Source organism: Capricornis sumatraensis, chromosome 23 (assembly GCF_032405125.1).
Source record: "Capricornis sumatraensis isolate serow.1 chromosome 23, serow.2, whole genome shotgun sequence".
Taxonomy (NCBI): Eukaryota; Metazoa; Chordata; class Mammalia; order Artiodactyla; family Bovidae; genus Capricornis; species Capricornis sumatraensis.
The window spans coordinates 19,464,489-19,481,019 of NC_091091.1; the positions used below are offsets into that span (position 1 = coordinate 19,464,489).

General features: G+C 49.8%; 1 protein-coding gene across 1 annotated transcript; it reads left to right on the plus strand.

Moving 5' to 3' along the window:
- The first annotated feature begins 4,695 nt into the window (after positions 1–4,695).
- Positions 4,696–15,693, plus strand: GOLGA7B (golgin A7 family member B). The gene is made up of 5 exons (XM_068961491.1): positions 4,696–4,707; positions 12,211–12,336; positions 13,849–14,001; positions 14,089–14,190; positions 15,583–15,693. Exons 1-5 carry the CDS (start codon positions 4,696–4,698, stop codon positions 15,691–15,693), a joined length of 504 nt encoding a protein of 167 aa, XP_068817592.1.
- Positions 15,694–16,531: the final 838 nt, after the last annotated feature.

Consider the following 16,531-nt stretch of genomic DNA (forward strand, 5'->3'; position numbering starts at 1 on the left):
CACTTTGATGCCTCTAAGCCTGAGGTCTGTCAAGACTGTGATAACAACCCTGGAGGCAATGTAGTAATAAAAGGCTGAGGCTGTTACTGTCTTTTTCTAGTCAGAGGAGCTGGGTATTAGAAGGGATCATTCATCCTTGCATAGATGAGTTCAAGGTTCTGTACAGAGTCCTAGTCTTGTAATTCCACTGGTAAGGAGAACTCTCCTTGGGCTCTACAGGAAAGTGCCAGCACTGTGCTTGGCACACAGCAAACTCTTCATACACAATGGTTGAATGTACTTGTTTAGAAATGTTGTGATGCATGCAGGTCTCAGCTAGTTGAAGAGGAATAGGGTGCAGAGCTCAGGTCTTAACTTGCACCACAAGACCTCCTAGTCTACTTATACTGGTGGCCCATACTGTGCTTCTTCCATTGTATTTGGGGAAATTGTCTGTGCTCCTTTCCAAAGCCACCCCCTCCACGTTTGCCCATTCTTTGCTGACCTCTTAAGGGCCTGCTTCTGCTTTTAGCCCTCTTTTTTCAGAGCCATCAGTGTTTCCTCTCTGGTAGATTTTTCCTGTCAGCGAACCCCAGACTCTGATGTCTCCCATCTTAAAAGAACCTCCTTTGCTCCTTCCTCTCCCTCAAGCCACCACGGTACTTGTCACTCGACAGCAGAATGACTGAAAGGGTTGTCTACACTCCCAGCATCCCTACTTCCTCTCCTCCATTCTGACCCTCGGACCCATTTTAAACAGAGTCTCATCTCCATGCTCCACTAAAACAGCCCTTATCAAGATCACCAGCGACCTTCTTGCTGCCGGGTCCAGTGGTTATTTCTCAGCCTTCATGTTACTCTAATGTTATTCTATATGCGGACAGCACTCAATGCAGCTGGTAAGACTCTGTTGGCAGGTTTCTCACGGCTCCAGGATACTGCTCTCTTCAGGTGTCCTTCTACTTCAGGGGCCACTCTTCTCAGAATCCTTTCGTCTTCCCAACCTGTAAGTAATAAAGTACCAGGACTGGTTCTTAATTTTTTTTCTAGCTTTACCCATTCCCTAGATAATTTCATCTAGACCCATGGTTTGAAATACCATTCACATACTGATGACTCCTGAAGTTTTTATTTTCAACCCTCTACCTCTTCCGTGAATGCCAACTGTGTACTTTACTAAGATGTATAACATGCATATCAAACTTCAAACCTAAACCAAGGGGACTTCCCTGGTGGGTCCAGTGGTTAAGAGTCCACCTTGCAATGCAGGAGATGCGAGTTCAGTCCCTGGTCAGGGAACTGGGATCTGACATGCCACAGAGCATCTAAGCCAGTGTGCCACAACTAGAGAATCCATGCACCACACGAAATGGCTCAGGTTATGCAATGAAGATCCCTCAAGCTGCACCTGAGACCTAATGCAGCCAAATTATAAATATTAAAAATACCCTGAATCAGCTAAACACATCCAAACTCTGTATTCCCCATCCTTGCTCAGCCCTTAGTCTTCCTCCCTCAGTAAATAACAACTCCTTTGTTTCACTGGCTGAGACTTCAAAACTTGGAATCATCTTTAACTTCTTACATGTTGCAACCTCAATCCATCCACAGGTCCTTTCAGCATTTCCTCCAAGTTATAAATATCTAGAGTCTGGCCACTTCTTACCACCTCCACTGTTACTCCCCTAATCTCAGCCACCACCATATCTTGACTGGATAACTCTAACAACCTCCTAATTGGCCTCATTGCTTTTTCTTGCATCTCTGCCAACCCTAGCATCTAGAGCAATTTATTAAAAACTGCAATTAGATAATACCACGCCTCTACTCTAAATCTTTAAGGATTGCCATCCCACTTTCTGAATGGAATTCAAAATCCTCATGAGGGCCGACAAGTCATGTAAAACCTGGCTCCTGCTCCCTTCCTGGTTTCAGCTTCTGTCTCTCTTTCCTTTGCCCGCTCCAGTCTAGCTACACTGGTCTCCCTGCTATTTGAACATGCCAAGCCCATTCCCTGCCTCAGAGCCCTCATATTCTGTCCTCTAAGCTTTGTCAATTTTCTCAGATAACTGCATGCTAAATTCCCTCACTTCCTTCAGGCCTCTGCCCAAAGTCACCTTAACAAAAAACTTGCCGTATTTTTTCTAAAATACCATCTACTCCCATTTCTCTCTCATTACCATGCTTTACTTTTCTTCCTACTAGTGATTACAACTTGAGATATTTGATACTTTTTGCTAATCCATTATTGATCATTTCCCTATTAATATAAGTTTCAGTAAGAACAAAATCTTCATGCATTTAGTCATCCCTGTATCCCAATCTCCTAGAAAAATGCCTGGTATGTAGTAGATGTTCAACAAATATACATAGAATGCACTCATCCAGGTGTGTTATCTTCAAGTGAAGAGAGTGGTTTTCAGATGTGGTTGTCTAATTAATATGATCAAAACCAAGTGTAAGCAACTGGGAGAGGTACACATGGAGATCATCAGATGTGTGTTTGTTTATTACCAGAGACCACCGTGGGATTCACAGATATTTTCAGGTTGTCGTTCGATGCCAAATCATTTGCAAAGCTATAGGTGAAATGAAACATCTGCCTTTAATTTCTTTGGCATGTCCTTATCCTTGGGGACTCAGTGTGTTTATCTGTGAAACAGGCAATTGGAGATGTGGTTACTGTTTTGCTAATTCATAGGCTACAGGATGCTGGAAGGAGACAGTACAGCTAGGGGGATCAACAACATGAGCCCTGGAGCTCGACTGCCTGTGTTTGAATCTTGCCTCTGTTCCTCACAGGCCATGTGACCTCCAGTAACTTACTCAGTTTCCTCATTTGTAAAGTGGAAATAATAAAAGGTATTTATTTCAAAGAATAATTATGAGGATTATATAAGATAATACATGTAGAATATGGTCTGGCACATCATAAGTGCTCAACAAATGTTAGCTATTAAACTTGAGATGTTCTGAGGGGTCATTGCTATTAACGTCTTTTAGGGGCAATAAGCTATCCTAGAATATAAGATGATATGGAACTGTTTAAAGTATGATAATAATATTGTGATTAGGTAGGAGAATGCCCTTATTTTTAGGAGATACATGGTGAAGTACTTAAGAATAAACCCTCACTTACTTTCTAATAATCTAGCCAACTATATCTCTATGTTTCTGTATCTATCAAGCAAATGTGACAAAATGCTAACAGTTGGTGAAGCCAAGTGGATAGTACGGTTTACTGTACTAACCTTTCAAAGTTTCTGTATGTTTGAAAATTTTAAAATAAAAAAAGAACCCTAGAAATAGTCTAGTGAAGTTCAATACTTAGTTTACAGAAAGAAGACCAGATGTGCAAAGTGTTTGCTTAAGGTCATACTGCCTGAGCCAGGACTCAGGTCTCCTGGCTAACTGTATCTGTTAACCCTCAGGCAACCGTGAGCTGCAGAAGAGTATTCCCAGCTTTCTCTCAGAGACCAAGGCGGGCATATGGGTGTATAAAAGGGCACCTGTGTTGGTGCCTCCTTTTTGTTTATTATACAAATAGATAGGTCATCTGGTTGGAAGGTGTGATTTTGAAAAATGTGAAAGAGGCACCAGAGCCAGACCTGCTTAAAAGTGGGCATACCAGTTTGGCATCATCTGCTTGTGATTTTTAAGTGGTGGTGATGGTGTGTGTGTGCAAACTCTGGGATTTCAGAGGAGAGAGGGAAGACTAAGGGTTGGGGTCAGAGCCAGGAAAAGCAGCAAGGAGAGATTGGCTTCAGTCTGGAGTTCCCTGAAAGAAGGGACCCCAGGGTATTTCTGGGGATGAAACAAGGGCACATATTTAAAGGAACGAAACTATTATCTGTGGTCTGCAGCATCCTCCTCTAGCTGCCAGGTTTCATGGCAGTGAAAAGGACAGAGGGGATAGGAAGGAATGTACATGCAAGCCTCGAGAGGGGGCCACAGAGAAGAAACATAAGAGAGAAAAGAAGAACAAAAACATAAGAGGCAGCCAGGGCCATGGTTGGGGAGGGGTTGGGAAGAGGGGTGTTGGAACGGTAAAGACAGCCACACCTGGGGGCCCGCGAACGAGTCGAGGACCGTCAGCCTGGGAGAGCTGGAATGTCTTGCCCCAGAATGGTCCTACCTCTCTTTCCTCCGAATCTGGAAGCCCTGGGAGGCCTCGGTAGTGAGCGCAGAGCTCCTGGCGCTCTTATTAGGGGGAAGGACAGGCAGGAGAGGCGGGGCCTCCGGGCCCGGCGGGAGCGGAGCCTCCGGCCTCGGGCGGGGCTCCTCTCCGGCGGGCGGGCGCCGGAGTCTGGGGGCCTCCGCTTCCCCCTCCCTATCTGCGGAGGCGCCTGGCCCCTCCTCCCCCTTCCCCGCCGCCCCCACGCCCGCCGCCGCTGTCAAAGATAACCAGGCCGTTGCCTGCAGGAGCAGCGGCAACTAGCGATCGGGCCCTGAAGAGCCTCGGGTGCGGCCTCGCCTCTCCGGCCCGGCGCCCTAATCAGCACCGCGGACAGCACAGTGATCGTCTCCAGGACCTAGGCGCCCGCCGGCCCACCCGCCCAGAGGCACTCCGGTCCGCGACGTCCGCATCAGCACCGCGGACAGCGCCCGGGCCCAGGTCTTGTCGCTGTCAGCCCACCTGCTCCCGGAGTCAGCCGAGCCAACATCCCTCCTCGACGGGCCCCGCAGCGGGCTCGGAGCAGTCAGCGCCCCCGGAACATGGCCACTGAGGTAGGGGGCGAGCACCGGCCCGCAGTCAATGCCTGACTGCTGTGGGAAGAGATCGCTTCTAGGGGCGGGAAAGGGTGGAATGGGGTTGGATGGGGGGCTGGGGTAGGATGGGATGGGGTGGTTTTCCGATCAGGTCCGGAGGGAGGGCGCAGGGGGGAGGTGGAGTGGCAGGGTGGAAGAAAGGGGCTCCTCACTGGAGCTTATTTGACCCCTGGTGTGTCAATCTTCCTCATCTGAGTCCCGAAGCTGTCTGCACCACTTGTTGGCATTAGTGCCAGGGTTGCTCTGGGGCTTCAGCTGGGATTTCCCCTTCTCACGGACTGCAAGTCCTGAAACCACTTCCCTAGAGGGTTGGAGACCAGCCTGAGCCTGTTTTAGGGAGGGAAGGCGGCTGGCTGCTGTTGCTATGCGATGCAGCCATCTAGCTTCTGATCCCAAAAGTCTGGCAGAGAGATGACAGACCTACCTTCATATCCGCATTTCCTCCACGGAGGCGGGGCGTGGGGGACAGGAGGGGACAAAGAATCCTCAGGTCAAAACCCCAAATAGTTGGTTTTAATGATCTGCCTGCACCAGCTCAATTTTGCGTATGACCCTTTCTCACTTCTTCACCTCTTTTGAGTTCCCTGTACCAGAAGATCGCGTTTCTCTTGTGTGTGGTGGGAGGAGCTGCCTTCTTCAGGGTGTGCCTATAGGTGTGTCACCTTCAAGGGGCTTGAAAGCTGAACCAAGGACCTATTGAATGAGGACAGGATCTGTGTCTAGTGCTTAAGAGATTAGGATTACCTTCTCTACCCCCTCATTTTGCAAGGGAAACGGGGCTCTTTATATTCCCACTTTATAAGCGGTAGAACTGACACATCAAGAAGAGGATCTATTTAATAGTCACAGCATGTCAGCACCAGAGCTGGAAGTTTCTTCTTTGAATTTGGGAGTGGAACCCAGGACGCCAGATCTCCCCTGTTCTGATGTTGACTTTTTTTGGTAGTGTTTCCTCATTTCCAGCCCAGCTGGAACACAAGCCCGGGGGACAGCAAAGGCTTTTGAATGATGCTAGGCAGTGCCTCTGGGCATCCTGCTGATCAGTGCGACATCAGTGCCAAGTGTTGCTGTTGTTATTCTTCTGTTGTTGCCACCATGGAATGAGATGCAGTTGCTTGACATCACTCAGCTTTCTGACAAGGCACAGGGTTAAGTAGGAGAGCTCGTCACCTAGGACCCAGTGAGGGGCAAGTCCTGAGCAGACTCATGAAGCTTGGTTTCTAGGATGGAGGTATGCAGAGTGCTCAGAGAGTGCCAAAGATACTGAGAAGAGGTGGGGGGAGAACAAAGGAGAGATGCCAAGGAGCTGGTCACCTTCCAGACAAGGCTGCCAGACTGCAGTAGAGAGGCTGCTGCTGTTGGGCAGGAAGGGGAAAGTTCAGCCACTCAGGCACAGTTGGGCCAGCAGTGTGGGCATAGAAGGTGTCCACATCTATGATGAGATCTGACAGATTCCAAGAGGCCTGTTTGTCCCAGCAAAACTCCCTCTCCATTCTGCTATGGTTCACAGATTCCAACCAGCAGGCTTACATCTCTTGGTGGAGGCAGTGTTTCCAGGTGGCTGCTGTTAGCCTGGGAGAGGCTCTGCTCATAACGCTTCTGTGAACATAGCATTTTCTTGTGTACAAAGTGCTATCACATGCATGATCTCCTTTGAGCTTTAAAGCAACGCTGTGAAGTGGGCGAGGGTGGTGTCATTATCCCCAATTAACAGATGAGACAATTGAGGCTCAGAAGCTTGCCTAATCCCTGTGAAGGAGCCAAGGAAAGCATCATTATCCCATTTTACAGATGATGCAACTGGAGTGCTGAGACTTATCCAAGAAAATGTGGCTTAAAAGGTGGCAGAGCCAGGAGAAGAACTTGAGCCTTCTGCCTCCATGGCCAGTAATTTTTTTTGCATCCAGTGTGTTCAATTAGTCAGCTGTGTTGCCCAATAGACAGAAGAGGACTAGGGGTCTTTTGATAGTGAAGGATGCAAAGGAGTTCGGGAAGGGCTGGAGTGTGGGGACTCAGGTACTCTGAATGGCCTGGCTGGTTCAGCTTGAGGGCAGAGGGAAGGAGGCATGCCCAGAGCGGGGAGAGGCTGAGGACAAACATTGCCCATTTCCCGGTTGGGCCTTGGCTATACTCTGATGATGGCACTGAGGGAGGAAGCCTTAGTTCTGCCAAGGCACAGGACGTCCACATTATCTGGGCTGGAGAGTGAGCCATTTTCCCCAGGCTGTTTTTACTGTTAGGATTGAGTTAAGATTACCAGGAAAAACCTTTTGGGAGAAAGAAAACCTCATGCCAAGCTCCTAGGGCCATTCCCTTAGGATTCTGAATGGGAAGACCTCAGCTCCAGTGGAAGATGTTTTGAGAAGAGAACGGGGAGAAAGAGAGGGAGGGAGGGAGGAGGAGGCAGGGAGAGAGGGATGGAGAGGGAAAAAGAAACAGAAGGAGAGAACTGAGAAAGACTGGATATCCTTGGACCCCTGGATGGAAGGCATGGAGACTGGATCTTTTCTACTCCCTAATTTCTGTTTAGGAGTGGACATTAGGGGAGGGGTGTGTGTGTGAGAACCCCAGAGGAGGGTAAAGCCTCCTGAGCTGTACACTGACCTCATTTAGAAAGCTGTAATGAGCCCATTTCCTCCGTGACAAACCTCTGTGAATGTGTGTCATGGGATCAGGGTCTGCCCTGGAAACCAGTCCAAATGGCCAAGGACAACTGGGAAATGCCTGGCTGGGAGGAACTTCTCCAAGTGGTGAAGTTTGGCCTCTAAGAGGTTTCAAAATGCACCCAAGTAGCACTAGGGGCTTCCCTGGTGGCTCAGTGGTAAAGAATCCACCTGCCAATGGAGGAGACATGAGTTTGATCCCTGGGTTGGGAAGACCCCCTGAAGAAGGAAATGACAACCCACTCCAGTATACTTTCTTGGGAATTCCCCATGAACAGAGGAGTCTGGTGGGCTACAGTCCATGGGGTTGCTAAGAATCCAACACAATTTAGAGATTAACCAATAACAACAAAGTAGCATTATCCAAGAGTGGCATTGAAGGTTTGATCTCTGAGGTATGGAATTAACAAGCAGCAGACAATGGGGTTGCACAGAGTCAGACACAACTGACGTGACTTAGCAGCAGCAGCAGACAACGGGCTGGGGCGCTGGTGCAGTCTGAGAAGGAAGGAGGCCCTGTGCCCAGGTTTCCATCCTGAGGCCCAACCTGCTGCCTGTGATTCACCATCCTCACTCCTCCTCCACACCCCAGCCAGAGAGCATGGTGTTGGCTCATCATCTGAGTCTTCTGATTCTTGAGTTGAGTCTCAGATGTGTCCTTGGGAATTAGCTGGTTTTTAATGAAGATGGAGATGTGGGCCAGCTGGGGCCTCCGCCTGGGAGTGCTCACCTGCCCTGCAGTGTTCACGCCTTTGCTCCTTGGAGTCCTCCACATTGACTCTGTCAGGTGCACAGACCCTAGATGTGAGGCCAGGGGTACCCACTCCCCTGGCAGCCTCCTCTTCCTGACACACTACAGTTTGAAAATTGGTGCCCGCAGATCTTTCTGCTGATTTTCTTTCTTCTTCTTGCAATGCCTCTTGGTCCTGTCTTTACTCAGGTGCCAGCAGCTGGGGGATGGTGATGAGAGAGAGGGGAGAGTTCAGGAAGGGGAAAGGCACATTTAGGAAACCCCAGGAGTGCTGCCCAGGGGTGGAGAGCATCGTGGGTCTGTGGATCTTGACTGAAAACTCCTGTCAGCTTTCTGAAAGCTAAGTAGCTGGCAAGTGGCTTGGGCTCTGGTTCTAGCTCTGGTCCAAAGGGCCCCACCCTGGGATTTTAGTTCAGAGGTCCTAAGCTGGCAGCTTTAGGAATGAATCTAGTTTACAGATGTGCCTTATTTGGTCTGCTCAGTGCTTATAAATTAAAAAAAATTCATTTGAAACATTAAAAAAATCTAGATATCTGATATTAAGGAAATCTGAATTTATGGCTTCTCTTAAAAAATCAGAATTGTGGCAACCTGGGCACAAATACTCACATGGCAACAATCAGCTGCTTTCTTGAGACAGCACATGAATTCTCTAATTAGTCACAGTCCCCAATACTTTGGCTACCTGATGTGAAGAGCCGACTCATTAGAAAACCCTGATGCTAGGAAAGATTGAAAGCAGGAGGAGAAGGGGATGACAGAGGACCAGATGTTTGGATGGCATCACTGACTCAATGGACATGAGTTTGAGCAAGCTCCAGGAGATGGTGAAGGACAGGGAAGCCTGGCGTGCTGCAGTCCATGGGGTCGCAGAGTTGGACACGACTGAGCAACGGAACAACAACTACCTGACTCACTTACATGCTTAGTCCCTGAAAACATTTGCATTCCTAATCCCTGATAAGGCCTTTAGAATGTCAGAGCTGGCAAGGGCTTTAGTGATGATGTAGTTCCAGCTTCTCAGTTTCAAGTTGAAGAAGCAGAAGCCCAGAGAAGAGAAGACTTCCCCAGAATCCTGTGGCCAGGACTGGCAGGCCAGTTTCCTGCTCCTTGGCCAGTGGGTTATCTACCCACCAGGGCTTTATGGCACTTCACAACCAAGCCACCAGGGATGGAGGGGCAGGAGACTCTGCCTTACCCTAGATCCTACTTGTCACTAACTGCAGATGGCGTTATGATACGTGTGCTCTGAGTAGATCTGGGGAACTAGGGCTCTGGCGTATAAAGTGTGTCTGATACCTCCTTCTAGTAACTCCTCAAGACCCCCACAAGCACTCTCCAGGTAGGGAAGAAGATCCCTAGTCACCCAGAGCCAGGATAGTATTCTCAGGCTCGGGATACTGTTGGGTTTGGAAAGGGTATTTACTGACCCTTTCTGCTCTGGCTCCTTGTGGATAAATGCCAAAAAGAAATGGGAATGTATTATGCCAGGTAGTGCCCTAAAATCTTAAATGCTGTAATAAAATAGAGGTTTGTTTCTTGCTCAGGCCTGTGTTCCTGATCAGTCGGTGGCTCTGCTCCAAGCAGTGATTCGGGGACCCAGGTTCTCTTCAGCCTGTGGTTCCGCTATCTTCAACACATGGCTCCCTTGGTTTCTGTGGACAGGGCAAGATCACAGAGGAGGCGTGGTCTTTACATGACGCTCATCACTCCCACTCACATTCTATTCAGTCATACGGCCACACTTAACTGAAAAGGAGGCTGAGAACTAATCTAGCTGTGTGCCTAAGAGGAAGGCGTCAACAGCTCCTTGTCTAGAGTCAATAGCCCACCAGTCACTAGAGACATACAACCCTCATGGTAGCACATGGTGCGTTTGGGCGTAGACAAAGGGGGATACTGGAAGGGAGGAAGCCGAGCCCATTTCAGAATGACTGAAGCAGTGTTCTTTCCCTTTCTATTCTCACCATAATTTTTCCTAACTTAGACCCACTTTAGTTTTCCCCTGAACTATTGCAAAGATAGTCATCCCTCCAACTGGCCCCCTACCCCAGTCATGCCCGCTTCAGTGCACCACACACGAAGCTGCCAGAATGACCCTTCTGGGGCCAGGGGACTCCATCTTCAAGGTTGACAGGCTCATGTAGTTGGTTTAGAAGGGTGGAGGAAGGTCACAGGCCCTCCTTTTCATTTGAAAACACAACCACGTGAAACCTTAACTAAACAGAGCATGCACTGATGAACTTATTTATGTTACCAAAGCATTCTTTATTTTTCAAAGTCATCACAGGATCCTGCTAAAAGTCAAGGGACTCTCAATTAAAACCTCGATTAGGGGAATCAAGGATGATTAAGACTATAGGAGCACTTGTACATTATTTCATCTGATCACAATACTGTGGGATCACACTCTTAAACAGAGCAAAATTCACATGGATTTAGGAAAATCTCATTTGCAGTCTCTGCTTTTGCACCATCCCAGGCCCTGGATCTGCTCCTACTACCATACTGACAACCTTTTTCTTGTAACTTATTCTTCCCCAGTTCTTAAGCAAGTGTAAGTATCTTCTATCAGAAATCATCCCCTCCAGTAGAAACTTGTCAAGCGCTTTGTGATCTACCCCTTGCCTCCTCTATACTCTCTTCATCTACTGCTTTTATCTGACCTGCAAACCAGTCCATTCTTGCTGAAATCTGCCTCCAGTCATTGCAGCAGAACTTGTTCTCCGCTGCCTCTCTCACTTTGCACAGGCTTCTCCCTCTGGGTTGCCTTTTCTCCGCCCCCCTCCCAACCCCCCTGCCAACCCGCTACTACTGGTAGTTCCTGTACGACTCCGCACAGACCTCAGGAAGCCTTTTCTGAGCAAGCCTTTCTGGGTGAGATGCTACTTCTCTGTAGCATTTATCAGTCTGATTCATTATATATTTACTTGTCTTCCTCCCTGGAGCTCACGACTGTCCTTTGCTCAGCATCCCCAGAGCCTGGCAATAGTAGGGACTCAATAAATGAAAGCCGAGTGACTGAATGGATTCACCTTAATTACACAGGATGAACTGGCTGTGTTCAGTCTGCCTCTGGGGCTTGGGCTCCACGTAGTTCTAATGTCTGACATATTTCACCCAGTGGGTTGCTTGTCTCAAATGTGGGTGATGGAGGCTAGAAGTGCAAGAAAGAGGCTCTGTTCCTCTGTGGAACTGAGCCCACTCCCCCCAGACTGTACAGTCCGCGTCAATGCCAAGTCCTCAGGTGTGGACAAGGGACCAAAGTCCCTCCGCTCCTCCCTGCCCGGGCAGGAGACTTCTTCAGTCTCGGAAGATCTGCTCCCAGATCTCCCACAGATTTCTCTGGGGAGTTTTGGTGTCTGTGGGCCCCTTCACTCCTGTGATGAGAAGTGCTGGACATGGAAATGATCTGTGGTGTCTCTGACCTGGGTCATAACTTGGCCTGAACCCCAGTCTCCCTCTGAGTTCATGGGTACATCCTGTCTTCCTCTGCCCAACGTGCTCCCCTTCCCCAGTAAAGTGCTGTCAGCCCCACTTGAGGCATCAGTCTGATTCAGTGCTGGGGTCTCCAAGCCAAGGCCTGACAAGTTGTGAATGTTTGAAACTTGCTGAATGAATGAAAGAGTGAGAGGCCCTACCATGGGCATGCATGCATGCGTGTGTGTGTGTGTGTGTGTATGAAGGAGAGAGACCAAGAGAGAGGAGGATCTGGGCCAGCCACCAGGGAATGTTTTCCTTTCATTACAATTTGTTCCTGGCTCTGTTGGTGGTTCCAGAACCTCTCATTTTGGCTCAACTTTGGCCCTGCTTCAGGCTTTTTCAGGATATTTCTGGGATAGCTGGAGGCATCCTCTGGGGTAATCTTGACAGGCCGGCTTCCCATGGCCTTCCTTGAACACTTGTAGGGTGGACAACTTGTCCTGGTTTCCTGAAAACTTTCCTGATTTTAGCTATGAAAGGCCCACATCCTAGTAAACCACTCAGCCTTGGACAAACCTAGAAGGAAGATCACCTTGAGTTCATGTCTCCTGATCAATTCCCAAGGTCCACAATCTGCAGGAGCTCCGGCGAAGTGCCTCACTGGCCACCAAGGTCTTTATCCAGAGAGACTACAGCGATGGGACCATCTGCCAGTTCCAGACCAAGTTCCCCCCAGAGTTGGACAGTCGGGTAAGGATGTCTTTGCCTAAACTTGGGACACAGACCATGATGGAACTGAGGGGCTTATTAGAATATTTATCTTTTTCTAGGATAAAAATAGTATGGGAAACAACTTGCTCAGCTACTTCATGTGGAAGAACTAAAGCATTTTGCCTCACTGTCACCTCCTAGAAAGTTAGAGCTGAAAAAAAAATTCAGAGATTTTCTAGTTCAGTGGTTCTCAAATTTCAGAGAATTACCTAGGGAGCTTGTCAAACAAACACGAATTCCTGAGTCTTATTGGATAATATCAGGTGTCATCAGAGGTGCTGACTCAGCTGCAGGATTAGGTTCAGGAATCTCTTTTTAGAAGCACTTCTCAACTCCAGCTGTGCATTAGAAATTCCTGGGGAGCTTAAAAGAATCCTGATGCTCAGACCACACCCAAGATCAATCAAATCAGAGTGTCTGGGGCTGGGGCCCAGGCATCAGCATTGCTTTAAATTTCCACAGATGGTTCCAATGTACAGCTGGGCTGAAGAGCTTAATTTTTAATGAGAAAGCCCCAGGGGATATGGCTTCGGGTGATTATGGATCCCACTTTGAGAATCTCTGATCTCCTAGTGCGGTGCTGATCATGATTGGCTGCCCATTAGAACCACCTGGGAGCTTTTGAAAAAAACTGCAGGTGTCAGCTTGGGTAAACTAGGACAGTGGTGGTCTTTGCTGCTCGGACCCACCCTCCCCCTTCCCAGACTGTTTGAATCAGAATCTCTTGGAGGCAAGACCTGGGTGTGCCTACGTTTTAAAATCTTCTCAGGAGATTTTAGTGTGCACCAGAATTGAGAACCTCTAAGCCCTTGAACCAAAACTGTGGCCTGTTCACAGGCAACATCCTGTCTCTTGGAAACAGCATCTCAGGCTCCACCCTGGATCTACTGACTCATAATCTGCATTTTAAGATTCCGAAGTTATTCATACATGCATTAAAGTTGGAGAAGCATTGCTCTAGTTCATCCTCTCCTTTAAGAGAGAAAGCTCAGGGCCAGGAAGAGGAAGTGATGTACCAAACTGAGTGGTAGAAGAGCCTTGACGTCCGACTCTGCTTTTTCACAGGACTTTTGTTTCCTTATGGACACAGTTGCATCCATAGTGGATATGGATAGAACTGGGTGCTCAGGTTGATCAGAGTCCTGGCAGGGAGAGCATAGAGACCTGATCCACTGCAGAAAATGTTCACCTCTTGGATTTCATGAGAGTTTTCTGTTTTCAAGTGAGGACAGGTCGTCATTATGTTTCCATTTTATAGATGTGGAAACTGAGGCTAGAGTAGTTAAATCATTAGCTCAAGGTCATGCAGTTAGTTGATAGCCAAGTCTGGACTGGACCCCCAGTCTCCTGACTTCCTGTCAAGTGCTCCACGGGCACCTCTCTGATCTTGCCTGTGTGCCTCCAACCCCCACATTGGTGAGGCCCCACCACAGCAACCACACTCCAGGGAGGCTGACCTGGGTCCGGCTTCCTATCTCTCTCTCCCTCCAGATCGAGCGGCAGCTCTTTGAGGAGACCGTGAAGACCCTCAACAGCTTCTATGCGGAGGCCGAGAAGATTGGGGGCAGCTCTTACCTCGAGGGCTGCCTGGCCTGTGCCACGGCCTACTTCATCTTCCTCTGCATGGAGACCCACTATGAGAAGGTGGCTACTCCCCCACAGCCCCACGTTCCCTCCCCGCTGGGGCTCCAGTGCCTCAGCCTCAGCCTCAATGGGCCCCTCTCCTCGCAGGTTCTTAAGAAGATCTCCCGCTACATCCAGGAGCAGAATGAGAAGGTCTTTGCCCCCCGAGGCCTCCTGCTCACAGACCCCGTGGAGCGTGGGATGAGAGTTGTATCCTTTCTGGCTGTTCCATTTGAAGGCACCCGGCTGCAGCCAGCGGGAGCCCCGGGGAGGCTGCCAGGAAGCTGGACCACCCTAGGAGACTCTGCTCAGGGATTTCTTAGGGTTCCCCATATCCCTGATCATTGACCTTCCTCTCCCACCATAAGTTAGTGCTATTTGTAAATTTTAGGCTTTGCTTTTATTGAGCTGCATTTAATCAGTGCGTGTGTGCGTGCTAAGTCACTTCAGTCCTGTCCGACTCTTTGCAACCCTATGTACTGTAGCCCGCCAGGCTCCTCTGTCCAAGGGATTCTCCAGGCAAGCATACTGGAGTGGGTTGCCATGCCCTTCTCCAGGGGTTCTTCCCGACCCAGGGATCGAACCTGCATCTCTCATATCTCCTGCATTGGCAGGTGGCTTCTTTACCACTAGTGCCACCTGGGAAGCCTGCATTTAAGCAGTGGTTAATACCAATGCATGCCAGATGTCACAGTAAGTGCTTTGAAAATATGAATTCCTGTACTTCTCATAAGACCTCTGTAAAATGGGTAACTCTTCTTACTGCCCTTGTAGTGGACCCTGACTCAGAGCCGTCCAGCCAGCGACTACCAGAGCCAAGATCTGAGCCCAGGCCCACTCTTCACTGCCCTTGCATTTAACCCTCACTGAAGCCTTTGCGGTAGGTCCCTTGTACCCCTTTCACAGATGAGAAGATGGAGGTCTTAGTGGGAGACTGGCCCTCGAGTGTGTTATAGGTCTACCCACTCCTCCTGATCAAGGTAAACATACATCCCTCCACCCCCCACCCCCAGTCAGCAGCAGATAGTAGAATTCTTAAAAATAACATTTACTGGTAAAGAAAACACAAATCCCAGGGAATCTCATGCTTACAAAGCCCAAGGAGAGGCACTTCGTGTCATCAAGCCTTTACTAGGTGCCAGGTATTGTGTTTAGTCCTTTACATGCTTTATTTCATTTAATTCTTGCAATAACTCCAAGATTCTATTATTATCCCCATTTTACAGATCAGATAACGGATGGTAACAAGTGAGGTGATCGGTCAAAAGTCACATAGCTGAGATTGGGTATGGGGAGATTTGAACTCAGGACAGCCAAGTCCTCACACTTTCCTGGTCAATCACACCCGCTACAGGGCACATTGGGTACATCGTGTGCTGGGATACAAAGATTAGACCCGCTAGAATGTAAGCGCCGAGTCCTGGATGTGCGCAGGCGCCTCTGAGCTGAGCCCGCGCAGGTGAGAGGAGGGGTTTGGGTGTGGCTCTCAGGCGTCCGCGTCCTGCCTGTCTGGGAAGCAGCAGCAGCTCGGGCTCGCGCTTCCCTGCTGACCTCCATCAGCCGGTTCCCTTCGGTTTGCACCCCCCCTTAACGCCCGCGCAGATCGAGATCTCCATCTACGAGGACCGGTGCAGCAGCGGCAGCTCGAGCAGCGGCAGCAGCAGCGGCAGCGGCAGCAGCAGCGGTGGGGGCGGTGGGGCGGGGGGCCGGTGACTGGCCGAGAGTCCCTGCAGGGAGGTGTACGGCTGGACTGAGGGCCTCGCAGACCTGAGGCGGCTGCGCTACCAGAGCACCCGCTTCTGATTCTCTGGGCCCACCCTGCTGCCCAGGGCGGGAAGGAGGGTGACCCGCCCAGTGTCGCCCTCGGGCCATCAGCCGGCGCCCCTTGCCCACTGGCAGGACGGTCCACTTCCTGACTTGGCTTTTATCCGACGGGGCTGGTCTGGGTCACACGGAGGCAGGTCTTCCACCGGGGGTGGGGGTGGGGACAATACTAATTGGACAAACCCCTTTCTTCCGCAGCTCCCCTCCCAACACCCCCTGAAAAGGATCCAAGCCTGTCAAATAGAGAATTCCCATCCTGCATGGTACTTCACTCCAAATCCCACAGCCACCAGGACCCCCTTCCTCGGGGTCCCACGCCCCAAGGCTGTCTCCCAGTGTGTGTGCTTTCTGATGCCACCACAGGGCCTCTGCCCGTCTGTGATCCTGCCTCCACTGACTCCAGGTCTGGGGAGAAGGGAGTGGTCAGCCCCCTCCTGACCTCTTCTGGACTCCTGGCATCCCTGTCCTCCACCGAGCCTGGAGGTCATCTTGGACTCTCTCAGAAGTGTCCAGCTACTGCGACTTTGCAGGCCAGGTGCTGGTGGAGGTGGGGCACAAGGCCTGGGCTCTGGAAGGTTGTATGGGGGTCTGGAGAAGTGCTTCATGGAGAGATGTAGCCCTGGGGGGCTTGAACCTCCAAAACGGGAGCCAACTTCCCGAGATTAGAACGTGCCTGTGTGTGAGAATGAGTGTGTGTGCATGCAGGCACGTGTGTATGTGCACATAT

Coding starts and splice junctions, on each gene's coding strand:
- GOLGA7B (XM_068961491.1), top strand. Junction 12,337..13,848: donor CCCCAGAGTTGGACAGTCGG/GTAAGGATGTCT, acceptor CTCTCCCTCCAG/ATCGAGCGGCAGCTCTTTGA. Junction 14,002..14,088: donor TGGAGACCCACTATGAGAAG/GTGGCTACTCCC, acceptor CTCTCCTCGCAG/GTTCTTAAGAAGATCTCCCG.